The 27,956-nt window shown below is 41.6% G+C and overlaps 2 protein-coding genes across 3 annotated transcripts; one reads left to right on the top strand and one right to left on the bottom strand.

Annotated features, from left to right (window-relative positions):
• Positions 1 to 1,005: 1,005 nt before the first annotated feature.
• On the bottom strand, positions 1,006 to 10,893 carry LOC118771169 (glutamate decarboxylase 2-like). The gene is made up of 16 exons (XM_036519072.1): positions 10,515 to 10,893; positions 10,164 to 10,223; positions 9,925 to 10,056; positions 9,371 to 9,604; positions 8,752 to 8,842; positions 8,363 to 8,475; positions 7,572 to 7,687; positions 6,958 to 7,037; positions 6,797 to 6,851; positions 5,533 to 5,649; positions 4,745 to 4,809; positions 4,233 to 4,311; positions 3,833 to 3,982; positions 3,612 to 3,719; positions 2,918 to 3,007; positions 1,006 to 2,187 (listed from the first exon to the last, which is right to left on the bottom strand). The coding sequence occupies exons 1-16, from the start codon at positions 10,585 to 10,587 to the stop codon at positions 2,014 to 2,016; spliced, it is 1,737 nt and encodes a 578-aa protein (XP_036374965.1). The 5' UTR covers positions 10,588 to 10,893; the 3' UTR covers positions 1,006 to 2,013.
• A 3,380-nt stretch (positions 10,894 to 14,273) lies between these two features.
• Positions 14,274 to 27,479, top strand: vps4b (vacuolar protein sorting 4 homolog B). Of its 2 annotated transcripts, XM_036519286.1 has the most exons (13): positions 14,274 to 14,391; positions 15,704 to 15,815; positions 16,026 to 16,126; positions 20,555 to 20,666; positions 21,840 to 21,990; positions 22,268 to 22,326; positions 22,521 to 22,640; positions 23,173 to 23,329; positions 23,687 to 23,835; positions 24,229 to 24,310; positions 24,916 to 25,135; positions 25,246 to 25,386; positions 25,536 to 27,479. In XM_036519286.1, exons 1-13 carry the CDS (start codon positions 14,371 to 14,373, stop codon positions 25,635 to 25,637), a joined length of 1,527 nt encoding a protein of 508 aa, XP_036375179.1. In that variant the 5' UTR covers positions 14,274 to 14,370; the 3' UTR covers positions 25,638 to 27,479. The 2 variants fall into 2 exon arrangements, with proteins under 2 accessions (XP_036375179.1, XP_036375180.1); XM_036519287.1 differs by lacking the exons at positions 14,274 to 14,391; positions 15,704 to 15,815; positions 16,026 to 16,126 and adding an exon at positions 17,517 to 17,785.
• The last annotated feature ends 477 nt before the right edge of the window (positions 27,480 to 27,956 follow it).

Here is a 27,956-nt window from a genome sequence, read left to right as displayed (position 1 = left end):
TTTTTTTTTTTTTTTTTTAGTAAAAGGGATTTTCAGGTTTCAGTTAAACCTTCAATGAACAGAGACTCTTTTATCAACTATGTAACACTTGTCCCAGCTGCCAGAGACGCTGACTGTGTTGGCAATGTGTTGTTTAACCATGGTCAGTTTAATCGTAGGCCACAGCAGTCATGCTTGAAGGACACCACAGTGTAGCTCGTGTCCCATAGGTTATTAGCTGCAGCTGCTGAGAAATGCATGCTAATGGTGTCCTTTTTGTGGTGAAAATGGACGCCGTGTCATACAGAAGAAAACGGAAGGGGCTGATTTGAGCCGTATGAGAAAGAGGAACAGGGTTAAAAAAGACCACTGCCCCTGCAGCCTCGGCCCTGTGTGTCATGCAGGGAAGTCGCATTTAATGACGGCAAGCCAATTCTGCGAGCAAGAGGAAATAAAAGAATATTTTTCACAAACTGAACAAATATACTGATATAACGTTCTGATGACATTTCCACGTGGCGCTCCTGAGAGTGCAAGAAGCAGAAGGTTTGAAGGAAAGCAATTCAAAATCATTAGAATACACTTATTGGCCACTTATCTTAGATGAAAGATTACTGCATCCATCAGGGTGTATTCAAACAGACTCTAGAGCATTCTACTCAAACGAAATATGGAAAAGCTGTTTTATTTTCAACATGAACTGGTGATAGCCTTCAAATATTTGCACTAATCTTCTGTTTAACACAAATTATCTTTCTTCTGTTTCAGTGCTGAACACAGAGATTGGGTTTACAGAGTGAAACAGCGCCCTCACCTGGAAGCTCAGGTAACATCCATTGTGTGCTGCGCCATCTTCATTCAAAGGAATTTTGAAACATTTGTGGGAGACAACTTACAGTCTGCTTTTTCTTAGCTGGGAAGGAGGTTAGCCAACAAAAACCTGAGCATGTACGGGTGCTTTAAAGAACAAACAAAAAAATACTACAGTCTTTAAAATGTTTTACTAATTCTTTTAATGTTTTTAACAGCAAATGACTTGCTACATCACCGGGCCAGAGGACGAACATGCAACAGCACAAGGTGAAAGCCACCTGTCAGTTCCATTACTACATCTGAGATTTACTTACTATAAGAATGGGAACAGTGAATGTACCCACTCTGGAGGAAGGAAAGGTAGAAGGCATGACTAACCATGACACTTAGATTTTCAATGATATCATGGTACCAACGAGCTACTACAAGACAAAAACAACTGGGTGGTAAAAGTTAACCCACAGTTAACTTCCAATTAATTGGCACTGTAACACATTAAGACTTTTTTTATCACATTTTTTCACCTATAAATACAAACAGCCAAGGATAATCCACAATCACATGTAGTTTAGTGTGCAAACTATCTTGAAGGAGACTAACACAGTTTTGGCAATTATATAAAGGCCTTACAGTTACAAACACACAAAACACTTTCATGACAGCTAGGAAGATACAAAGTCACTTGACAGAATTTAGACACTGGTTTTCTCTGCCCTTCGTTACCTGTAACACAGGCCTCTTGAATGAATGAACCTTTTGTGCAGTTTTGTTTTGTAAACTGAAATTCCTTCTCAACTGCATTATGTGCCTTGTGCGGCATTTGCAATGTGAAGACATAAGAATCTGCCTGCATCCACTCATGACAAACACATTACATACTGCATGAGAATCCATTATGAGAATGTAACGAGAATATAATTTCAGAACCATTTCGATATTCAAAACAAATGCCAAATTTCTGTGAAGATCATTTCAAAGATCAGCTAACATCAATATATACTTGCTTAAATTTTTGCACCCAAACAAGCCAAATCTCTCTGTACATTATGCCCTGTCCTGTACAGACAAAGCAGAAATCAGCTGTTTTAGTTCATACACAAAACCAAGACAGAACCACAGAAATAAGACTCCAGACAACGTTATTCACACCAAAGACTGTCACTTTAACAACACACTTTTCTTTGTCCATGGGAGACACCTGAGAAGTTTTCACGACACAGTCTAAAGGTCTTGTCCGAGACGTTCAATCTCCTCGATGAGGAAGTCAATGTCCTCGAAAGTGGCCGCCGGGTTGGAGATGACCATGCGGAAGAAGTTGACGTTGTTGCCCTGGGGCTGGTAGCTCACCATGGTGGTCCCGTACTCCATCATCCTGGCTTTGATCACAGGTGCCACCTGCCGACAGGGAGGGAAAAAAGATTACAGTGTCCTTCTCCGAATAAACCTCAAGAGCCGTGCTAATAGTCTCGTTCACGGTAAATGACAAAGCTAAACAAAAGAATACGGGAACACAAGACTGTATAATGAGAAACCCAAGCCTTTCAGCCTGTCTTGACTTGCCTACAGTCACATCAAGGAAATCTCGAGCATATTCAAGTCACGCATTATGAGTCTCCATTTTCACCATTTTTTTCTTTTGTGTAAGCTTTTAGAACAGAACGTTCGTTTTTAGCGTGCACCCGTCAATCTCGCCCTCCTAAATCGGCTCTTTCGCCCTGCGTGTGCGCTCTGCTGATTGTGGAGATCGGTCATTTCAGGGTCCGAGCAGGGTCCTGAAAATGCCTGACAGCCAGCTGCTCTGCAGGAGAGACATATTTACTGAATAGAGACAGAGTGCCGCTTATTTGCTGCTTCTCACTCTGCCTGTTTCTGTAATCACTGATTTAGACTCTTCCTTCCCCTCGAAATGGCTGCCATTAAATTCTCTGAACCGCATTCCCATTTTATATGGCTTTCCTTTCATTAAGGTGACAGCTGAGCTCTCGATCATTCATGCTAGCTGTCCTTGTTTGGGGCAATCAAGTCGGTTGAGGTCTCCACGCAACAACAGTGGGTCTGTACATTTTTGATAAGATGTTAAAAAAAAAAACTGTCCAAGAAAATGTGGAAAACTCTTAATTCTAACCTTGTGCAGGCGCCTCCTTTTCTCGTCTTTGTCCTCAAGGTAGCGAATGCCAGGCGGAAGGTACCAGAAGCACACATTGGTATGCTGAGGCTGGGCAGGAGGAGAAGCAGAACATCAGTCATCATTCCTGTATGTCGTGACTGCCAAGAGAAGCCTTATCTGTGTCTACATATGCAAACACATGGACAGAAAACAAAATGGACTCACACGTAGACACACACACACACTCACACACACACACACACACACACACACAAACAAACACACACACACACACACACACACACACAAACACACACACACACACAAACACACACAAACAAACACACACAAACACACACACACACACCTGAAATAGCACTAAGCATACCACAGAATACCAGCAGTTCCTATATGTACTAGTCATAAAAAACAGGCATTAAGAAAATGTACGCATGACGCAGACAATGCTTTAGCAAGTACAGCAAGAACATGATTCTTCATTTTATGATAAAAAAGTCCTCTACAAGCTCATTAAGTTGACTTTTTCCACATCATTGGTAATGCAGAGGTAATTTTAACACTATTATATAATATTTCCTTTTGCCAGGAGGGCAAATAAGTGGAGGGAGAATTGTTATTTCACATGGTTGGCTGGTGGCATTATCATACACTGAGGATCTGGAGAGACATTTCTCTCCGCTTTGTTACTTACTTTTCCATGAAACACCATTTCGTACCCTTCCCTGTCCTTGATTTTATTGTATAGGTACTCCGAGAGCTCCAGGCATTTGTCAATCTGAGCTTCGAATCCAATGGTGCCCTGGGTAAAGGAAGACAATATGAGCAGAGCCTGTCATGGTCTCTAACGAGATTCTTTCACTCGAGACCACTGCGTTACAGCCTCTGCCGGGGAACGCTTCTCTCTGTGCCCACCTTAGCCCTCCACATGAGCCACAGCTTAAAGACGTCGACATGGCGGCCGCACTGCAGCGCTTTGTCCCCGGTGTCGTAGGCCATGTCGTAGTGCTTGTCCTGCTGGAAGAGGTAGCAGGCCTGCAGCTGGTTGCAGTTCTGTATCAAGCCCTGGGGACAGCGAGGGGGATCAAATCTTCAAGCTGACATTTTACCACTGCTGCTGGTCTCACATCAAGGCTGCTGGTGTTACACAGGAATTTCAAAGCTGTCGACTTAATGGAAATTTAGTGTTCAGTCCATCAATCAATCAATCAATCAATCATCCAATCAATCAAGTTTTATTCAATTTAGTGCCATTTAAAATCAAGTTGTCACAGAGTGCTTTAAAGCTCAGTGTTTTTTCTAATTGAATTCTTACCTCTTCTCTGACAAGTAGGGCAGAGCACTGTAATGGAACAGACATCATCTTATGAGGGTTCCAGGTCACTGAATTTGCCCTGAAACACATGGATCCCAAATTCCACTAAAACAAACACACAAACGTTATCACCCAAAATAAGCTGATCTCATTCCTTAACAAGCCTATAGTATGTTGTCATTCTGCGCGCATCAACACCTCTGTCGTTCCAGTTCAGTTTCTCTCTAAGATTTTGGTTTGGTCGGTTATTCATTTAATGAATAACTTTGACGCTGGAACCGGAAACAGCCGAGCCGCAGTCAAACTCAGTCTTCTGTGGAGCGCGAGGAGCAATTTGAGAGCCTGCCTGAGGCTGCGACACGGGAGTTAGAAACAGCCATTTACACGCGGCAGGCTTTGGAAGCAGCAGGAAAAATGAGAAAACGAGAAAGCGGCATCTGCTGTGCAGTGACATGTGTCATTATCAGACCAAGCTGGAAGCCACAAAAACAGGAAACATGGCAGAACCTGACCTTTCCACCCCGTCCAGCTTCCATCTGTGCTTCCGGGACATGAGCAGGCTTCCTCCCCACGCACCCTGATGAGAGACAGGGCTTTAGAGAGTTAGCGTTAGCTTCTCCTATTCTCTTATTTCTCTTATTTCCAAAAATGTGTAGAACATTGTGTCAGCTGTATTAAATCTCAGCCTTTCACTGTTATCCCCACTGTAGCAGAATGAACTACACGCCCTGATCTTAGTACTCTTTGTTGTCTCCTAAATAGTTATAAACTCACTAAAGTACCTACAGAACTCTTCAATGCTGACAACCCTGCCAATAATATTTCTACCCGTCTTATTTAACGGTTTCAGGGTGCCTGTTTAGTCTACTATGAACATGTATTTCTTTTCAACCAGCATATATCAGCTACGTAATACATTTAATATAGAATAATGGTAAATATGTCCACCCTTCAGAAAGGGAATCAGAATATTTTTCTTATTCTAGGCAACAGAACCATCTTCTAATATTGAAGCCAAGAAAGGTGGGATGCAGTAATATGTCCAACAAAGGTTAGCCTGTATGTGAGAGGGGTGATGTCACTTCCGGGACAAGATATTGTCTGGACTCCTGTGTGAGGGACCCAGAATGTTGGTGAGGCAAAACCTCTCACCAGGAGGCTGAGCTGAGGGGTTGCAGAAGTCATAGGTTTGGTTTCCTTTCAGACCGCACCAGTTACTTTAGCAGTGTTACCACTGCATGTGTTAAGAGCTCATTTCGCAACATTGTGGCGAAGGAGGATGATCCAGGGTGTCACTCACGTCCACATGCATCCAGACGTTGTGCCTCTTGCAGATGTCGGCGATGGCGTGGAGTGGGTCGAAGGCACCGTACACGGTGGTGCCCGCGGTCGCGCTCACGAAGAAGGGAACCAGACCCTGGCAGGGGGAAATGGTAAAAATGCACATTCATAGCCAACACATTAAAAACAGGAGGATTGGCTCTGATTGCAGAATCAGCTGCAATCACCGCAAACAGTCTTGCATTGCTTTTGCAGGCGATATTTGAAAAACTACATGTGTGTTCAAGTGAGCTTAAAATAACTGCTTTGAACAAACTCGTGAGTGAGAATCTGCAGCTTTATACTTGACAATAAATACGGCTCTTGTAATGTATTTCCTTTAGAAGCTCCCACTGGAAGGCTATATAAAATCAATTGAAATATATTCCTCTCCAGAATGTTAAAGTATTTCTTGCATTCTATAGAAAAAAATACTGGTATGAATGCCATCAGTTTTGTAGCGGATTATTGAGAGGATGTATTATTATTAAGCAAAACCATCAATATGTAGAATACTGTACCCACAAAATAATAACAATAATAATCAAACTAAACATTGTCTCTGCTACAATTACTTATGTCTTGTTAAAGACTGCTTCTTTTCCCTGGGAGTTGACAAATACTTATTTCCAAAACTCTTCCTGAATTTGGAAATATTTCAGGCACTCATCACATGCGACACAACACAGCCAACAGAATGCACATCAAATCATCAAAAAGCGTGTGTGGTAGAAACAAGCCCGTACCACATCAAAGGCTTTTTGAGGAGATATGATTTGATTTGACAGCATAAAGAAACAACTGAGAAGCTCAAAAGTATTATGGAAAATAGGAGTTGGAACTGGACCCCTTGTAAGGAAAATGCTACACATCACTTAATGGAAAATATGATATCCAGAATATATATCCATTTCAAAATACTGTATAATATACCACAGAAATACAAAATATAAATGATCGCCACTTTTGCAAAGATAATATCATGATTTATGTTTCTGCGTTCATGCAGCAGTCCTGAGGATTTTATATTCTGACACATACCACTTTTTGGTGAAGAATGAGATTGTGTTTATCCAATACCCATTCCACCACAAACGGCCAGACAACACGGCAGATTAAAGTGTCATTTCTTATGAGACAGCATGTCACTAAGAGCTGTGTCAACATGACTGCACACAATACAATCATCTAAAGGGAATGGGATGGAGAGATGTTACACGTTTCTCTTGAGTGGTTGAGATTACCTTCTGTTTGGCTTCGACTATTCTCTTCTCAAGGTCTGATGGTATCAATTTACCTCTAGAGAGGGGAAAGTGGGTTTTATTTCTTGTACCTCTTTCCCATTGCGAGGCTGAGTTTTACTTTGGCGCTTAACAGAAGGCTTGTTTTATAGGCAAGTACCTACCTCTCGTCGGCCTTGATGCAGACAACGCTCTCAGTCCCGATTCCAAGAGCGGCGGCTCCCTTCTTGATTGAAAAATGACTCTGGGGAAATGTTGAGGTTAGGAAGGAGAGAAAATGAGAATGAACATGCTGTTCTATCCTTCAGTACACTGGGAGAGAGTCCCTTCCATCCAAACTGGCTGAAGTGTGGGTGTTCCAACTTGCAGAACATTAAGAAACTTTCGTTTCAGTGTGATTTGTTGGTGAATAAAAATCACAGCTATTGATGCCCAAGGTCAGCCCATGTGGTGAGGCAGAACAAATCCGAACCAAAGATACAAAGTGTTTGTACCGCTTTCAGCATGAAACAATACACAAGTGCAGAAACAAAGAGAAACCGACTCAAATGACTTCATACAGCTGTAATAACAACATACACATAAAGCTGCAATGCCTCATTCTCAATTTGCACTTCCCTGATGAACTTGAAATTAAGATAATGATGAATAATGTCTGTAGCAGTGACATGTTCAACCCTCAGGTGGAAAGAGCATCGTACTCACAGCTGATGTGACACTCACGTCAAAGCAGAAAACAAATATGAAACAGACACTAATGTCAAACAGGGCCCCGTACGTGTTCAGACGTGAAGGCAGCCAGTCTTGGAACCGAGGACATGCCCCTCTCCTTCACCTCAGGGAACATCTTGAACCGAGCCACCAGCATTGCGTACATATTAGAGATGGCACCGCCTAGAGTGAAAGCCGACAGGCACTCAGTCTTCCTGTCAGAACCACGTTCAGTTACCGTACACCTCACCTTACAGTCACCTGACCTTACCCTTAAGTGGGATCCAAACTAAGAAATGTATACTATCCTGTGTCCCAAACCACAAATACTGTCTGGGAAGATGCTTGATATGAAAATACTGAAATTGGCTCTGGTGGGTCTGTTATACATGCTATTAATACTCCTCTGTGTACCACTAGAGTGAAATGCTGATATTGTAAGGATTCTAATGTAATTTCCAATTGATTTATGTCACTTACAACTATCACGTTTGCCTTTGAGAGTCTAATTGGCAGAAAGGTCATTTGGCTTTCCAGCAAAGTTAAAACTCAGCATTTACAAATTTTCATCCCTGCACATATTTTTCATTTGGCACTTTGAATACCATTAAAATACGACGGAGTGCTGATGTACAGCAAGCTGTTTCAGGCCTAATTAGAATCAGCTTCATTATGAGGACAGGCAGATGAGGCGGAACACGGTTCAGCTCAGAAGCAGAAATAAATCTCACAATTTCTTCCACTGCCCAAAGATAGTCGCAAATTGACAGAATCATACATTGCAATGCAGTGAAAAGCCATTCATTGACATGCAGAGCTCAGAGTAAAGGGACCCGCCCCCTCGAAGCTGACACAAACCTGGTGAGAATATTCCGTCCCCCACTCCATTCGGCCAGCCAATGATCTCCCTCATTTTCTTCAGAGTCACATACTCCAGCAGCACAAACACAGGAGCCACCTCATAGGTGAACCTAGTCACATGACCATGTGACACAAATGGAAGAAAAAAAAAACTTAAACACTGGGAAGAAACTGGCGGTGCAACATGAGCGTTTTGTAAGGGTGAAAATTCACACGTCAGACGGACAGCGCAGCTGTGTTGCAGAAGGTTGATCTCAAGTTTGTGCACCGTGGGGAGGCCCTGCTATCCGTCAGAGCAGACACAGAAACACTGCCAGCATGTCAGCAGGGCTGCAAATCGAGGCAGGGAAATTAGCTTGCATAACGATGAGGCTGAACCTACTCACATGTTCGTATTAGCGGTTGATGTGAGCCAGTCTGCTGCCAGACCAACCATATCTAATCCTGTAGAAAGTTGATTGAAGTACCTGGGGTGGCCTATAAATAGAAACCAGAGAAGAGGCCAAGGGTAATTAATGGTTTTTAATATGTGTGCGAGTGTGTGTGTGTGTGTGCGTATGTGTGTGTGCAGGGCTGTTTAATAATTAATAGCAGGCTGACACCACATGTGAACAATGCAAATGTTAAAAATATAACTGGCCAGACATCCAAATTGGGATCTTGTGAGTCTGATGTTTTCTGGAATTGAGCAGACTTGCTCAGAATGAGGAAGCAGAGTAGTATGTAGTGGATATACATGACAACATAATATAATTGTAAAATTGTAAAATAAATATAAAGTGATATTAATCTTCAAGGATATTTTAAATATATATTTCTCAATGGACTGAATGCTTTGAAAAATGAGGATGGCATTTTTGATCTTTACAAATGTAGAGTAAATGGTGATTGCTATTAGCCACTACATTCCTCTTCTGCACACTGTGTAGATCATGAAAATGGCTTTCCAAGGCTGCATGAAAATGATTTTGAACAACAAAAACTCGATTTTCAAAACTCTATTACCTGTTTTGATAGCATATTTTAGGGTTTCTCGACAATACAACAGAATACCATCCAGTGTTTCTGGTTCGTCCGAGAGGTCCCAGTTGTTTGTTTGAAGCAGCTCGTTCGGGTAATGAAAGTCAATGACTTTCGTTGACCTATCAAATGATTTCACAGTGTATTCCAGCATGATGTCCACAACCTCTTTCAGAAAAGCCATCGTTCTCAGATCCCCATCTGACGCAGGCAGTAAATCTGCGAGACGAAGCGCACATGCCACAGTCGTGTTTAGACAGAGAGCGCAAACAGACGTCAACTTGACCTTGAAAATGCTGCTGAATTAATATGGCCAAAAACGACATAATTTGTTGAATGTAGCGATTGCATTCAAGGTAAATATGAATAAATGACTGCTACGGTGGGAAAAAACGAAAAAGGCTGTACATAATATATTTGGGCTCGACACCTGAATAAAGTTTACATGTACATTTACGGTTACAAGAGATTAAGTACGACACGCCTCCGTTTGCATGGCATATGCGATGAATGTTTGGTGTGTTAAACGAGAGCCATACCTGTTGAGTACAGATATGAGAAATCAGGGTTTCCTCTGGAACAATTACAGGGTTTATTGCATCCGCAGTTTTCTGTCGATCCTTTGGTGGTCTGGCTGGCTATTTTTTCGCTTTCTCCAACATTAAGCAGGGCTGCAGCATTCAGAACCACAATTCCAAATTAAACATTAAGAGCACCATATATTTAAATCTGTGACGCAAACGTATAGGTAAAATGGTTGTAATTTTAGCAAACCTACCATATAATTTCGATCCTAGGTCTCCTGTAAATTTTTGGGCAGCCTGACACCACGCTCTTGCTAGATTGGTGGACATAGGAAATAAATTGTTTTAAACACAATGATTTGCAAAAATATGAATACGAATACTGATACTTGTGATGTATCTCTGTATACATTCTACATGCTTATTGTCATCAATACAGATACTATGCAAAATACGTTTTAAGGGTAAACTCTAAGGGTTATGTTGAATACAGAGTAGCAACACATGTTTTGTGGTTTGCAATTCGCAAGCATAGTCAAATCTCTGCAACACGCACCCTCCATCAGACAAGCAATTTTAATCTTTGTAGTTTCGCTGTCACTTACGTGTGCTGGGGCTTTCATTGCTGTCATCAGCCCCATATAAACCTCCAAGAGAGCGAAAGCCAGGTGATGTCATTGGAAATTGTCGTTTGCGGTTCTAGTTTCTCAGTGAAAAGAGTCCATTTAGGCGGAGAGCACACACCGGGGTAACGGTCGCTGTTCAGTTACGCGGTGCTGATTGCGTCTTCGCGGCGTCTGTCCAGGTGGAGGAAGTCGGGATTGCGCAATTTCAGATGAAACGACGCCAGCACGTACGATGTCTCTGTCTGTCTCTGTAGAGACCGAAGAGCGCGCCTCCGCACGTTAGATTCACACAGGTCACATGCAGAGGAGCCACAGGCACGGAATGCGTCTATCGACGTCAACCCCCGAATTCAAACCGTGCGCACTGTACAGCGTCAGAGAATTTGTTCACACCAGACCACTTAAAACGTTCAACGCCGTTTCGTTGCCCCCGGAAAGGTCACTTCTAACTGAAATTTGTTTCCTTTGTTTGATGTAATCAATTAACAATATTTATTTTAGAAAAGCTAGTGCAACTGCATTAGACTGTCATCCATCTTTTTGACAGTATACAGCACACACTAAGATACGAGCACTTCATTGGCAATCCCTTTTAAAATGTCATTAAAAAACTCTAGCACATTTTTAAATGAAATGACAGTGTAGTTACATACATTAGCATAAAATGTAGAAATGACGAGCTGGTCATCTCTGGTGGTCACCTCTGGTGCAGGATACGGGAACAGCCCTCACAGGGTACAGATATTATGAATGGTAGACCAAAAGCAGGACCACGCGATCCACGCCTTTCAGCTTCCTAATGGCATTTAGTTTGATAAATCACTGCGGATGTGTTGCTGTGGACATAACCATTCTTCCCGATTTTTCCTTTATTTTACCAAGGAGGCTATTTGGCTGCTCTAAATTTAGCTTTGTCCTTTGAGAAGTCTAAGCAAGTATTTCTTTTTTGTTATTTATGCAATGTTATGGGCTTGCTGTGCAGATTTAATATAAATGTATAATGTACAATTTCCTAACATTTCATTTGTGAAATTTAGCTACTGTAAGTGGTTTAAGGAACATGCTGGGGGAACTCTCAAGTAGTAGGGCACCACAGGTACTTCACACTGATTGCTATGCTTTGTAGACAATAAAAATTAAAGGGCAGTAAGTACAATGGAACAAATGCAATGGCTCTGAACAAGATTTTCCAATGATAAAATTAATTGCTTGGGCCTGTACCCCTCTCTTGCACACAACATACATTGACATCATCATACTATACAACTGTGGATGGAAGAGGACTAGGAAAGGATTTCTGGCAGGAAAAACTGAAATGAACTCACAAAGACAGAAATAAACTTTAAGGCTGGATCAACAAAGTGAAGAATATATTTGAAATACATTTTTTGAAGTACAGATATTGATAACACGCATGTCTATATGCATATATACTATATGCAAATGATTATGCTCTCCTTGAAGAGGGGATCATTTTAAATGGGGACAGGAAACCGTGTCTCCTAATTTCTTGCATAAGAGATAACCATGGAACAAGGGAACAAGGAGCTACATGAAGAACAATACTACAGAATTTCCCCTGCTTGAAGAATAGAGCCACCTCTATTAATGTATCCCTGACTGAAACAATTACAGCTAAAACTGAGCAATCTCCAGTCAAACTGAGGCTAGTTAGCAGGACAATAGCCATGAAGAAGAGTTATGCAATTATGATATAATCTGGTCTTCTGTCTAAATGGGGTGTTATAATGTTTTACCTCAGTACTGACTGCTGATGACAAATGGGGTCGATTTTATGCCTCCTGACAGTGACTAATGACTTTTATAGGGAACATACTTCTCCTAGTTATCATGCTTTACACCCTGCACAGAAACATGCATGACTGCTAAATGGAATTCTCTCCATAAATGCGAATGTCTTCTCACCAAACAGGCAGCCACAGCTTTATAATACAACAGCATTTTAAGGATATTATAGCTACAGTGACTCGTGAGTCTATAATAAATCTGAATGCTTGACTGACCATGCATGAACCAGAGGCGATACGCTACTCTTCTGCTGACAGTATAGGGAGAAAATGGTTGAAAACAACATCTTATCTCCCTTGCTTGTATCATTACAAGATTAGACTTGTGGAGTTGAAATGGATTGTTCTTCGGTGCTCTCTCCCCGCAGTGCCTTGGGGCCTGGTAAGGCTTCCAGAGAGCAGCACTGCTTCCTGTCTCCTACCTCCCTGCTATCTGTTCCAACTGTCAGGCTCCACTTCATCACCCCCCAACCCCAATGTTCTTCTCCATGTCGCTTTGGGACAGCCCTCCTCTCTCTTTCCATGTGGTGTCCAGCAGGGGGCTCTCTCAGGGGGAGCATCCGTTGGTAGTCTGCACACCTGCCTCAGGCACTTCTACCTTCTGTTCTCCAGCATTAGGCGAGACAGTGTTGTACAAGACCGCCTGTGAAATTATGCCAGGGAGATTTTTTTGGGCTGTAATATTCTCAAGATTTGCTCTCAGACGTTTGTTTCGGGTTGCTAACCTGCATGCCTTTGCAGCAGTAATTTTCCAATTTTTGGATTCAAGCATCAGAGTGCTCAGAACATCGCTGTTGAAAGTGCACATCTTCAGTTAGATGCTAGAGTTGGACGCTTTTCCTGATAAATCTTAGCATCCCCCAAGCAAAGCATGTGTGTTGCTTGCTTTTGAAATGCTGCTTTTAAAATGTTGCCTTACTCTCTGTTAAAATGTAACATTTTACATAACTTGAGTGAGTGCGATGAGTGATGAGGGAATACTTGATGAATTGATAACAGCCATGATTAACATTTGTAAGACTACCTACCAGCATTCACTGTTATAAACAAACAAGAACATGGACCTGGCATATTATTGCACTTTAATGTTTAACATTAAGTTCTTTGACCAAACATATAAAATAGAATAGATAAATGAAAAAGATCGTAACAAATACAAGAAATATCATTGTTGCTCAACAGTCAAACAAAGTCTGTTTGGGCGTTTTGTTCATTTTCACTTGTTTCGTTTTAACAGTCTCGTGCAAGGACACTGGAATGATCTTTGCCCCACGTTTGCGGAACATTGCCGTTCATTTTAACGCACATATCCGTGCTGCAGTAGCTCACCACTTCCACCTGCAGGGCGGCATGAGCAACAGCACAATCAAGGGAATGAGTTTCTGTGTTAACCCTATGGAAGATTTCTGGAGCGATAGCTCTGTCATGCTGAATCTCCCGTTAGCTGCTCTCAGAGCGAGTTACTGCTGTCGGAATGCTGATTTGCAAGTCTTTTGTTGTTCTGTAAGAACAAAGCTGTATAAATGGACCACAGATTTGTATTATTATTCTGTAGCTGTGGGTGGTGTTATTAATAATGTTTTAAATTTAAATAATGATCTAGTATTATTATATTTTTTTCCTATTATTATCATTATTATTATTATTATTATTATTATTATTATTAGTAGTAGTAGTAGTAGTAGTAGTAGTATAATTATTGTTGTTGTTTTAGCCTAGTTATTGTCATAACGATCATAACCATAATAATAGTGACATAGGATTTAAGTCATGGAATTTAAGTAGTCTTCTGAACTGACATCACTTGGCTGCGGTGGTTCGAGTTGTACGGACAATGCAAGGTGCACCGTGACATGCCTTAAGGGCGTGGACAAGCTTGGAGCATTGTTGTCATTCTTTTTTTTTTCATCACATGGGCCAAGAGTGCGAGGAAAGGAAAAAGGTGAGAAAGAAACCGCCGCGGCTCTGAGCGAAACTGAAGATCGCGGGTCAGGTGGCACTGACAGCTTCGTGGATCTTCTTACACCATGGAGCCTACCAATCTGCAGGTAATACTTCTACAGTAACTTTGTTTCTTCGTACGGAAATGGAAGCACAGTTTGTTTTGGATCGTCAGCTAGGGCTTTACACAGATGTTATGACGTGCCCATTTAAGTACACTCCAGCGTGCCGGACTTTGCTCTACTTTGGCGAAAATATTACTTTCGTAAAGATGTTCGCGGGTTGTTTCTGTAAGAAGTTCGACACTTGTAAATCGACAAAGGGCCGGAGAAGTTACATGCTGCTTTGAGTACAGGGCTAAAACCACGACCGGGCAACAGCGGACGTATAAGTCTGTTGAGGCGATTTATAAGTTTCGCTCATGTTTATTTTAAAGTAAAACGGAGTCAGTCAGAGCGAAGTACGCAAACTTCTTCCCGGGTACAAGACATGGCCGAACTTCATTATCTCTTTGCACCCACCCCGCCACGCCTCCAATTGGTACAGATGATTGTAGCAACTGACTCGGAAACCTAATCGGGAAACCGAAACTGATCATTATTTAAAGCTACGTGCCCTAAATTGTTCTTGAACTGGTCGCTAACGTTTCACTTTACGCAGATCTGCTACACAATACTTCATGTTGTTTCTGCATGACTGTTCAGATGCTACTGTATCAGTCCATATTAGCTTCAGGTCCCGCCTCTAAAATCCGTTGTAATATGTGCTGTTGTTTCAGATTTGTCTACCTTTGGAGTTACTGTTCCTAAAATATGAGCGCACACATTCCATGACATATTTATTACTTATAAACGTATTAGTTTTACATCAGAAAATGGTTTAACAATAAATTTCACTGTTTGGACAGACCGATATTAAGGAAGTTATGTTAGGCAATACCTAATTTGCCGCAGCCTGCCATTCAAGAGAGATCCATTCACATCAAATGGGCAGCAAGGCAACCATATGGTTTCTCGAGAACAGCGCTATCCAGATCTGTTTTACTTCCCTTTCCATTCCTTCGTTTGCCAACTCCTAACCAACACTAGTGCATTTGTGCAACGGAATTAATCAAATTGTGTAAAGTGGTGGATTGTGGGAATGCATCATTCAAAACAAAGATTTCCCCTGTCGACCTTTACCCAATGTCAATGCATTTAAAGCCTCGTCATCTGTTTCCATGAGTGCTTTCCCCCCTAAAGGACGTATTTTAAACGTCTGTGCAGTGTCTTTAGACAGCGCTACAACTTCTCTTACGTTATTGATAATGGACAGTATTGTAGTAGTAATCTAATGTTCGTAAGGACCAACAGTAATGTGTGATGTGTCTGAGAGATTACTACAGCAGTGCCCTGCTCATGTTTGTCTTCTGTCTTTCAGAAAGCCATACAAATTGCAAATAAGGCATCTCAGGAGGATCAGGCTGGAAATTACGAGGAAGCCATCCGCTTATACCAGCATGCTGTTCAGTTCTTCCTGCACATAGTGAAACGTGAGTGTCCACGGAGTTCAGTCCGTACTGAAAATGCCACATGATTAGACACATGATTAAATGTTGTGGGGCCGTTTGATGCTGTGGCCTATGCATTATGCTCTTGAGCTGAAAGGCAGTGTTCATGATAAGGACTGGTCTCTGAACTAATGTGTGCAAAACATTTTTTTTTGTGGAATGAATGACTTGTCATTTCTTCTTCTCATGCAGGTGAGCCACAGGGTAAAGATGGCAATCAGAAGATCCGAGACAAGTGCAAAGAGTACCTGGACAGGGTGGAGGAGCTAAAGGAGTACCTTGAAAACAAGCAGGTCTCTGTAAACTCTAATATTAATGCATGTCTAAAGAAAGTAACCTCTGCATGTCTCTGAGTTAAGTCTAGCACTGTGTCCTTTTGGGTCGTGTTTAGATGTTCGCTGATTCTCTGTCCTGGTACTGGTGGACAACTGTGTCTACTGGTTTTGGTTCCAACTGAGTTCAACTAATCAAGTTTTTAACGAATAATGATCTGGATTTGATAGTTGGTGACAGTTATCTGCTACTGTGAGAGTTCACTATGACAGACATGTGTTGTCAGAGGTGTGCTTGTGCTCCTAAATGTAAATGCATTCCTCAGTCACCACTTAACATCTGTCAAGCCAACAAATTTAAGGCTGTGGTCTCAGTCTTAGTCAAATATATAACCCATGTTCCTATATGCACATTTGCTTAGAAGGCAATATTGATTTGTATCCTGTCTTCAAAGTCTGTGGCACATGTGGCCAGCATCCACCCCCTCTCCCCCACCACCACCTTCATCAGCATCACCCCCCCCCCCCCCATTGCTGTCTATGCAGATGATTGTGGACCCATGTTCTCATGTTATGTTGTGTTATATTATGAGCTTTGTGTTTGTTTGTTTTATGTGAGGAGAGGGAAGTATGGAATTTTTGATGAAGTATTTAAGTTGTTTTAAGTCAAGCAATTGCATTTTGTCAATATCCTTGACAAGGAGAGAGTGCCGCAGAGAATTTCTACCTAAACTGAGGAACAGTACTACACCATGTCATAGATGACATATAAGAGACATCAAGGACAATACCCTTGATAAAATTCAACTTCATTTGTGTTCACTGTGGACAAATTGCAAATCTCAAACTCTTGGTACTACCTGTGTGACATCCCTGGAGCAGCTAAGACGCACCTCCAACTACACATCTCTTACACATTGCCAAGAGGTAGCAAATCCAGATCCGCGATAAAGTAACCTTTGAACCAGCCCTCATCTATTGAGCCCACTTCAAACTAACACACACACCTGAATTGTGTGAGGTTTTGTCTCTGACAGCGCATTAAGGTGTCTTTCAAAGGCGTTTCATATTTTACAACATATAATTACAAAACATATTCAACATCCTTTTAGTGTCTGTGTTAATTCGATAGGCTCACACCAGAAAACAGACTGTCAAGCACCTCAAAGAGCCATGCTAATTGGTACTAAAGTTATTTAAGCACATTAGCTATTGCTACCTTGTTAACTATATGTACTTGGCAGTACATTTGAACTGTAGTTTTCGACCGTACAATAATAGTTACATTATGAAAATGATAAACAAAACCCACATATACGTCATCGGAGGCAGGTAGATGGAACTGGAAATACTGTGTCGTAATTAAGGGTGGGTACGGGTGCGCCTCCAAAAATGACGTCAGGAACATACTTACGGTCACGTGAGCAGCGCAGACGGAAGTGACATTCGGACATATTGATGCGGAAGTCTTCCCTCTTGGCTATTATCGAACGTTCTGAAAAAAAGAGTTGAAAATACCTCGGTTAAACCGACATTTCGTCTTTCAGCGGCTATTTTGTACTTTCTGATAAGATTATTGACGGCTGTAAGTTCTCTTACTGCGCTGTTTCGGTGAATCGGCCGTTGTGAGGAACGCTAACTGACTGACCAGCCCCCATGGCTGCGAACAACAATTTGCAGGTAAGCACAGAAACAATAAATTCATGAAGCTAACTTTAGCACGCTAGCTAGCTGTTAGTGTGTAATGCATCCAACGTTACCTGGTCAGCGTTAGAGCTACAGGATATATGAAAGATTTGTATTGGCTGGTTAGATAGTATCTTTCCATGTTTGTCCTTATTTCCGAGTGTTAAGTTGAAACTTTCGCTAGTTATGCACTTTGTTAGTTAGCCAGCCGTGTTAGCTTGCCAGCTAAGTTGAAGCCCTTTTTGTTTTGATTTTACGTCGCTAGCCAAAGTCAGCAGACTGAGTAGTTAAACTTTACACACCATTCACTTATCTAGTTAGCAAGTAGAACATCAAAATAATGGCTCGTTGACTTGCGCTGTTGATCGTGACAGCTTGTACGTTATGTAGCAAGCATAGCAAGTTTGGCTAAAATGTCGTTAAGCTAATTTAGCAAGCTGCCTGGCGGCCTTTATTTCTCAATCCATGCAAATAGGCAGAAGGTTAGCTACCCACATTTTCTTGTCAACTAGCTAGTTATTTGAATCACAATTTTGTGGATAGTGAATGTAGCTAACTAGACTAGGTGAGCTTTGTAGTTATCTGTACTTAACTGTATAGCTAATTTTGTATTGCGATGAGCATGTATACTTTGACTTGTATTCGTCGTTTAAACGGGAATTCAAATTTAATTTATAGTAGATAAATATCTGGCAATAATTTGGTATAGTTATGTATCGATGTCTAACTTTGCGAGACGATCAGGTAGCTCATCAGCTATCATGTCGCGGTCGTGTCATAAAATATCACATAGCTTGCTAGTTCGCTAGCATACGGTGGTGACTTGTTTTCACTTTTAAGTCCAGTGACATTTGCTTTTGCGTCGCCATTGGCATTCGCATTCGTTCTTTAAGTATCCAAGTACACGTCAGATGTTTATATAAATTATATGTATTCTCGCCAATTTCTCACGTAGTCTGAAGTCAGGAATGCTGAGATTTCTTAAATGTTACGTATGGAAGGTGCCAGACTGGCTTGATAATGACAAGAAGAACACGTGTCCTCCTGTAGTTATGATTTGGAAATGAGCCAGGCATCCCGACCGCATATCAATGTTGGGAGAGAAAGTGACATTTCAGGTCGTTATTATTGTTTATTGTTCTTATTATTGTGCACAGTAATCTTTTAGTTGATTAAATATGTGTGGAAGACGGAAGAAACCGATCATTTTGACATTTTGACAAACTCTGAAACTCCCTCCCTCAACCTCTTCGCGACTGCCCTTCTCTTCCGTTCTTTAAAGCACATCTCAAGACCTTTCTTTTCAATGATCACTTCTCCTGCACCGCCACTGCATAGCTCTACCCTTTTTTTCCCCCTTGACTACCATGTAAAGCGACCTTGGGTATTGAGAAAGGCGCTATGTAAATATAACATTATTATTATTATTATTGTTGTTCCTATTGCGGAAATTGTTAATATGGAAATAAATATTGTTAATAAATTAATTATCGATTGTTTAATCCCCATTAGGATACAGCAGCAGGCAGCCATTAGCATTTAGGGAAGGGGGGGGGACTTGCTGCCAGTCATCCTGTTCAAACACTTACTTTTAGCCTCCATCATTTTTAACAAAACCTCCTTGTTTTTGTAATTGCCACAGAGGAGATCTGGGCTGATGCAGCTGAAGAGAAGAGCAGCTGAAACATTAGTTTGTCCACATGACAGACTGCGTTCAGGCTCTCGACTTGCACGCGCGTCTCTCAGAATTACATACTGTAGCTAATTCCTGCATGCGCTAATTACTGAATACAGATTAGTTATTTTGTTATAAATGAGACCGCCCCGGCCAGCCCCCCCCACCCCCCCACCCAAAAAAAGCATGGAACAGTAGCCAAAATCCTGTTTTGTGCAAGATCAGCTTATTGTGTGGTCATAGCATACCCCTGCACACCTATTGTTAGCTAAATCTCAGGAACTGCAGTTAGATAGTTCAATAACGTGCAATGACAGTTGAACTTTTACATTTTCATTTACCACTGTATAGGGTAAAACAACTCCTTTATATTAACTAACAAAAACTGCAGTGTCCCCTTTTCAGACAGAACTTTGTATTTTAATAGTGGCACATGGATTTGGGGGACATGGGTGGAGAGAACCATGGGACTGTGTTCCTCAGATGTGGTTCTTCATTCATATGCTGGGTTATTTGGAATATCACAGACAGAACTGCCCATCTACCAGAGGTGTGAATTATCAAACTATTGCAATTGCACATCTTCGCTGAAGTGGTTGTAGCAATGGGCCTCACTAACATCCTCTTTTGCCAGAATATGAGTATCATGCTAAATTCTGTAGGACTATGTATGTGCTTCTCTGTATTCCAGCCAACTCCCTGGACTTACTGGTCCTTAATTGGTTTATTAGCATTATCAGTACACATTTACCCTTGAACACTTCCAGAAATACACTGCTGAGAGTTATTTCTTTGAGATTTTGGCCCAAATACAATTTTATAATTTACAAAAAAGAGACAGTTATTGGAATTACATGATCAAGAGAAGGGATGGGGGGCAAAAGCCAGCCCACACCACACAGCTCTTTGGAATGTGATCTGGCCGGGTCTCAGAGGTTTTGAAGAGCGGGTCGTTAAGGTCTTCCACATAGGCCCTACCGTAAAACCTGATTGTGTGTGCAGTATTGGAGTGTGATGTTCACATCCTGCTGGATGGGATCGTGATTATACCTCTGAATAACCTTTGTTTTATTGCTTTTCTATTTCAGAAAGCCATTGATTTGGCAAGTAAGGCAGCACAAGAAGACAAAGCCCAAAATTATGAAGAGGCTCTGCGCTTATACCAGCATGCTGTGCAGTACTTCCTACATGTCGTCAAATGTAAGGAGCAGGAGACCTATACCCAACCGTTTCCTCATTCTTCCTGTCAGATGGCTCCAGTGTAGTCAGATCAGAGATAAAACCGTAGTCTCCCCCACAAAATTGATAAGTGTATTTAAATGTCTCATAGGTTTTTCCCCAGTGAAGGTGTTGTGTGGGTCATACCAAACAGTTGCCCTACAAGTTAATAACTGTTTGGTATGCTTGATATCCTACTAAACACTTGCCTGTAGTTTATTTTAATGTGCTGTTTTACTGGAAAAACGGAAATGTATCCAAATCCCCCAATGAAATATATCAATTCTAATTGTCAATTTATAATTTTTCCAGAGGGCGGTCATGGCTGTTTAAAACTTTTTTATTATTATTGTTGTCAGAGGGAGTGGTTTCTGTGTTCTGAGTATTTGTCGTTCAGTTGAATAGTCTCTCCTTCAGCCAGTCCCATTTTATGAAAAAAAAGAAAAAAGAAAAAAACAGCTGTGTGAAGTGTGTGAGTCACCAATTCTCTTGGGCTTCGCTGATTGGTTCATTTTAATACCCCCAACAGCACTCCTGTGATCACAGCAATGCAGACACAGGCCTCTGAAGAGGAACTCCTTTAACACTGTATCTGCTCTCTCTACTTTCGCTTCATTCCCCGTGTCAGAATAACAGGGTGTGTGCTCTGAATAAGTAAAATTCTGCAGGCGTTCTGCATATACATAATTCTGCTGCTGTCTCTGCTGGATTAATTAGACTTTCTGAATTACCTTCACCTCATGTCACCTGAACCATGATGACCATTTCTTCTGAGATTCCAGCCACATAATGGCCTCTCTAAAGAAGTGTTATTCTGATGTCTTACGGGGACTGAGGGATAAGAAAAAGCACTTCTTAGTTAAGGATGTACAGGCTGACAGTAACATGTCTAATTAGTGTATCACACTCTGCTTTGGCTCAAGATAAGTTAGCTTAATGGTCACAAGTTCAGTGTTTTGACAACTGTTGCTTTGGTCTCCATCTGGTATGCTTTCATGTAAATAAACTCTTATCATGTGGGTTTGTAGGCTAAGCTTTAATCGTTGGAGAATGTTACACTGGATGCTTGCATGCACTCAGCTTTAGTTAGGCACGACCCGGGTTCCACGCAGAGGATGGTGGCAAATGGCATGTCCGCTTGTTGTCCTTCCTCAGATGAAGCTCAGGGTGACAAGGCCAAGCAGAGCATCCGGGCAAAGTGTGCAGAGTACCTGGACCGAGCAGAGAAGCTGAAGGAGTACCTGAAAAAGAAGGAGAAGGCACCCCCCTCTAAGCCTGTGAAGGAGAACCAGTCAGACGACAAGGGGTATGGAGTCATTCACCTTAACCTTGCACGTCAAACCTTTTTTTCCCCAAAGGCTACCTCTTCTAGCCTGTGAAAGATTTTGTGACCGTTTTAAAAACATCTTTATACCATTTGTGCTAAAATAGTATTTTTAGCATTTAGCCCTTCTTTAGCCTTCTTCATTGTGTTTAAGGAAAACTTGCCTCCTGATCTGTTTCTAGGGCAAATCGGTGGCTGAGATGCTCTCAGTACAGTGTTGAACAGTTGAAATTGAATTGTTGAACTGGATCCTTTTTAGGAATGATAGCGATGAGGGTGAGGACCCAGAGAAGAAGAAGTTCCAGAACCAGCTCCAGGGTAAATGACTCTTCTATGCAAGACAGGGCATATTACATAGAAAAGCTAATTGTTTTCACAAATGCATTGATGAAACAGATTTGTGGAAGGTTCATTTGTAACTGCACAATTTGAATCGAATTGAAATTACTTACTTTAAATGTAAAAGTTCATTACTTTAACCTGCTCACCCTCGGATCATGTTGGTTTTGCAGGGGCCATTGTCATGGAAAAGCCAAATATCAAGTGGAATGACGTTGCTGGATTGGAGGGAGCCAAGGAGGCTCTGAAAGAAGCAGTCATCCTTCCAATCAAATTCCCCCACCTCTTCACGGGTACGGCAAACCCGCTCTCATATAGAACTGGGAAAACTCACACACGATTAGAAATCAGATGTCTGTGGAAAGAAAGAAAAGGAGGCAGGCAGGAAGAAATAGAACTGAGGGGAATGGAGTAGAATAGCTGCCTTGATACCCGATGAAGCCCTCTGGCTGTGTCCTGGTGCCTTGCTTGTGTGTAACTGGGACTCTGTGGTGTACACACTTGATGAAGTGAAAAGGCTTGTACTACACAAGGGAGACTGATTGTTTTGTAAATGCATGGCTTTCTTACACCTTCTGCTGAACACTCTGGGTGGTGTGGAGTGATGATGGCCTAGAGCCACAACATGTCTGTTTCTTATTCACTGTGAACGCGAGATGTTAAAAGTACGTCACACCTTTATGAAAACAAAGAGCTCTTTTTCTTTTGGGAAGCGCAAGCCTTTTGTTTTTGAGGGTTTTGCCATTGAGTTGTTTAGCTTTTTTGTCTGTTTTTGATTGAGCGGTCCTTCCACTTTTGTGATGTCATTGCCTTTGTGGTTCTCAGGGAAGCGGACTCCGTGGAGGGGCATCCTCCTTTTCGGGCCGCCCGGTACCGGGAAGTCCTACCTGGCCAAAGCTGTGGCCACGGAGGCCAACAACTCCACCTTCTTTTCCATCTCGTCCTCAGACCTGGTGTCCAAGTGGCTCGGGGAGAGCGAGAAGTGAGTCTCTTTTACCCCTGGGTCACGGCAGGTCCCTAGGGACAGCAGGGAAGAGTGGATATCAGGGGGTGTTGTGTAGTTTCTGGTTTGTTCTGTTAAACAGACATGGTATGTGGTGACATAACAAAATTATGTAAAATACGAGTATGGTTTTAGAGTGAAGTTATTTTTTTTTTAACTTGTGTCCTCATACTTTTAGCTAGATCTTGTTTACATGGCTTTAGGATATTAAATGTGGATTCTGCAGTGCTCGAAGCAACTCTTCTCTGTATATAAATCTCTCTCTTTGTTATTCCTCCCTCTTTACTCTCTCCTCTCCTTTGTCTCTCTCCCCCTGTCCCCCTTTGCTGTTTCCAGGCTGGTGAAGAACCTGTTCAGCCTGGCGAGGGAGCACAAGCCCTCCATTATCTTCATTGACGAGATTGACTCGCTGTGTGGCTCACGGAGCGAGAACGAGAGCGAGGCGGCCAGGCGAATCAAGACCGAGTTCCTGGTTCAGATGCAGGGTCAGAATGCCGCCGCCCACATTCCAGAGATCCAGCTGAGTTCTAAATTAGCACGTGTAGCGACACATGGGGAAACCCTGCCTTAGAGTGGCAAGCCACTTAACTGGAAGTCTTAGGGGTGGATATGTCCAGTTTAATGTACATTTATTTTTGAAGTTAGACTATACTTAGATAAGGATGTGCATTCAAGCAAAATTTTGTAAACGTTTTTGTGCAAGAATTTTAGTTAAAGCATTTAACCTGTGTGTGCATAAAACTTTTTTTTTTTTTAGGCTTTGGGTGAAATTCTCTCTACTTGTTGAGTTTGAAATCGTGTTATATCTGTGTGGAATTGCTTTGTTTGAATATGGTAGTGGTGTGAATACTGTCACTTATGAGTTGATCTCCCCCTAGGTGTTGGGAATGACAATGAAGGGATCCTGGTTCTGGGGGCCACAAATATTCCATGGACTTTGGACTCTGCCATCAGAAGAAGGTCATTTACTTTACAACCTAATCCATTAATAGGTCTGAAGCAGGAAATGGCTACTTATATTCAGATATTCTTGTCAGACAACAAAAATACATGAATGTGTTTAATTTTTTTTTTTTTACAAAGCTAAGAAATACCATTGGGTTCCTCTTAGAAAGGTGTTATTTTTTTATGAGTGTTACTTTTTTTAATACAGTTTAGAATATGTATGTCATTCACTGATGGCTAATAGAGGTTGATCAGTTATGTGATGAACATTTTGACTAATCCATGTTTAGTTGTTAAATTATTTTGTGCATAAAGAAAAGTTTAGAAATATGTCAGCCCTTCTCTGGGAACATAACTACCTAACACTCATAAGAAGCTTTGTGAAATGAGGTTGCAGCATTGTTCTGAAATTTAAAGACATTGTTCATGCTTGGGTGAATTATTTCAGTGCCGGCCAAATTCATCATGTGTAGAGGAGTCGGTCTGGGCTGGCGGTTGGAAATGATTATAAGAGATAATGTGAACCGAACAGCATGGGGTGGAGGAGATGAGTGGCCGGTCAGACCCTGTCAGAGCCGACCCCCCCCCAATCTCTCCCTCTTCCTCTGCCGTGTGGTCAGGTTTGAGAAGCGAATCTACATCCCGCTGCCTGAGGAGCACGCCCGCAGCTTCATGTTCAAGCTGCACCTGGGCTCCACCCCCAACAGCCTCACCGAGTCCGACTTCATGACCCTGGGCAAGAAGACGGACGGCTACTCGGGGGCCGACATCAGCATCATTGTGAGGGACGCCCTGATGCAGCCGGTCAGGAAGGTCCAGTCCGCCACCCACTTCAAGCGGGTACGCATCTGTCGGACATGTTTTCTGATTTTACCAGGACAGCTCCTGTACTCCAGCAGTTTACCCTCCTGGCAGCGTGGTAAAAAGAGGTTGTCTTCTGTGTTTTATAGGTACGAGGGCCGTCGCGGGACAACCCCAACATCATGGTGGATGACCTTTTGACGCCCTGTTCGCCAGGGGATCCAAACGCCATAGAAATGACATGGATGGACGTCCCTGGGGAGAAGCTGCTGGAGCCGGTAGTTTCAATGGTAAGAAAAAGTAGCGAGTCACTAGTAGAAGTCAGAATGTACCAACCGAAGCTACAAATTTTGTTGCATTGAAATAAAGAACTTGTGGTGTTTGTTGACAGATGTAATAATGAACATCTGATCACAATTAACACTTTTGATGTTTTCAGCCGGACATGCTTAGGTCTCTGGCAAACACTAAGCCAACCGTGAATGATCAGGACCTGGAAAAACTGAAGAAATTCACAGAGGACTTTGGACAGGAGGGCTGAAGGACAGCTCAGTGAAACCAAAGCAGATGGATGTTGGTTGTAAAGTTTTTTTTTTTTTTTTTTCTTCCCCTCCTATCCTTTTTCATCCTGCCTTTGGGTTCATCTTTTGGTTTCCTTTCGGTAGCAGATGAGTGTTGACTTCAACAGATACGTGGCTCACAGAGGGGCTTTGAAGAGTGTGTTTGTACCATTTAATTGTCCTTAGTTACCAATAAAGAATTATATTAAACAATTCCTTTTTATAAATCTTAGGTGACTCACAAGAATCATTTTAATGGATACTTTAAAACATGTAAAGGTCTTTTTTTTTGGTCTTGAGAGAATCAAAGTAACAATGCATGCCTTTGTACATTTGCTGCCATTTTAATCATTCTGGTTTAGAAGGCGGAGTTTGCTGGAGTTTGCATAGAGAAAAGACATTACGGGAGCTGGCTGCAGTTTATGAAGTTAAGATGTTGTGGCCTAGTTTACTGCCTTATCACTATATATTTTTTTTATATATTTACTTTAGTAGAAAGGCAAGTGTAGGTCAGCGCATTGTGATTTTGGTTCAGTTTTGAGGGATCATGAGAGAAAGGTACAGGACCAGATATGATGAATTGTTAGGGAGTCAATGCAATCCATTAATTCACTGCAGTTTGTGTGTCTGTGTATATTTCCTTTTTGTTCCCGTCTGGCTTTGCCAGAAAACATTTTGCTGTTCTCCCAGCCTCCCGTTGCGACGTCTCATCGCGTGGTGATCGGCAAAGCAACGTTAATGCGTTAAGGATTATTTTGAAAGTATCCAGAATTGTACAGAGCCTTAAGAAGGGCTTGAATTGGTGATGGCCTTGAAGCAGTAGATGGCATGGAGTCCAGTGCCGCCGTGGTATTGGAATGGGCTCTCTCTGCGCCATCTGTGATGTCATCCACTTGTAGTGGCGACGTCCCACATGTGCCTTCAGTACAAATTACTGTTCTTTTCAGTTTAGCTCAGTTTTAGTTCAGGAAGCTCGGATCTGAGAAAGAAACCTCTTCATTATGTGCATTCAGAAACCCTAATCGTTGAGAAATGGGAGATGTCTGGTTAATATTTGCACATTTACAACCTTACTCTTTATTGATTGTATATGAGTCTACTTCTATGCACTTACGGTGTTGGTTTTCCTCAAAAAAGCAAAAGATACTAAAAGAAATCCTTTATATGGAAAAAAAATGTGCATTGTATCGATCTACTCAGTCCTGCTTTGCCGTTAACTTTGGCTGTAAGCAAGTGTTTCTTTTGAATGTCTTACTCAACATTGAGTCTGGAGATCAGAACTGAAATTTGCACCATTCTGTGAGTAAGTTAAAAAATGTAACACTTGTTTGTGTTACTGAAAGTTAAGGGCAAACATGTTTATGGTAGGATTAAATATGATTTTTAAAATGTTAGAAATAAACACTCACCTGAAGACTGCTTTGGGAGTATGTATTAAGGGATTTCCTGAGTCAGAAAATTAGAGAATTATTTGGATTTGCTTTGTTCCATATTTTCCTTGTATATGTAAATAAAGCTATTACTTATTGGAAATGTATTGATGTTGCATTTTCTGTCTGCTGAGCTACCTGTCATTGTACCCCTCGCCTCTGTGAAGCAATTCTATTGTTATTGATAAAACCGAAAGGAACAGAGAACAGATCGTTTGATTTGAACGAATAAACAGACTAAAGCGCTATTAAGGCGTGCAGAATCTCAGGTAATCGTTCTGTTTGATTCTCTCATTGACGGTTGTCTGTACTATTTCTCGCATTGTTTTTCTAGGTGTCTAGCTGTCATTTACTCGTCACTTGTCAAAATATGTGAACCTCCATTTGAAAACGTGCGGCTATAGTGTGTAAAACTAATTTTCTGTTCGATTAGGCATTGCATTGTAAGATTTTTTTTATTATTATTTTGCTTTTAAGGTGTCGAGGTGTTCAGTCGGCATAGATTCCCATATTTTCTCGCGTCGATATCTTCGAGCATTCAGTTAGGTGTTAGATTTGCACAGACACTAATCAATTATTTATTCCAGAAATGTTAAAATCCGACGAATCCGCCATGGTTGATTCAGACACCAAGGAATTAAATCAAAAACGGTATTTTGTATATCAACAATGTATGACTTGACATCAAAAAGGGAAAATTAAATGTTAAAATGGTAACAGCTTTGAGTTGTGATCTGCCTAGTTGAGTTGGATGCGCTGTCATGCATTGTCAAGCGCAGAAACAGCTGTGGGTTAAAGGTCATCAATTACAGACACAGAAAATTGCATTTTGGGAACTGAAGTCCCTAATGTTTCGCTGATCCTTAAATC

This window comes from Megalops cyprinoides, chromosome 24 (genome assembly GCF_013368585.1).
Source record: "Megalops cyprinoides isolate fMegCyp1 chromosome 24, fMegCyp1.pri, whole genome shotgun sequence".
NCBI classification, from domain to species: domain Eukaryota; kingdom Metazoa; phylum Chordata; class Actinopteri; order Elopiformes; family Megalopidae; genus Megalops; species Megalops cyprinoides.
Note: the sequence above shows the minus strand (reverse complement) of the source record. Positions and strands in the feature narration are given on the sequence as shown.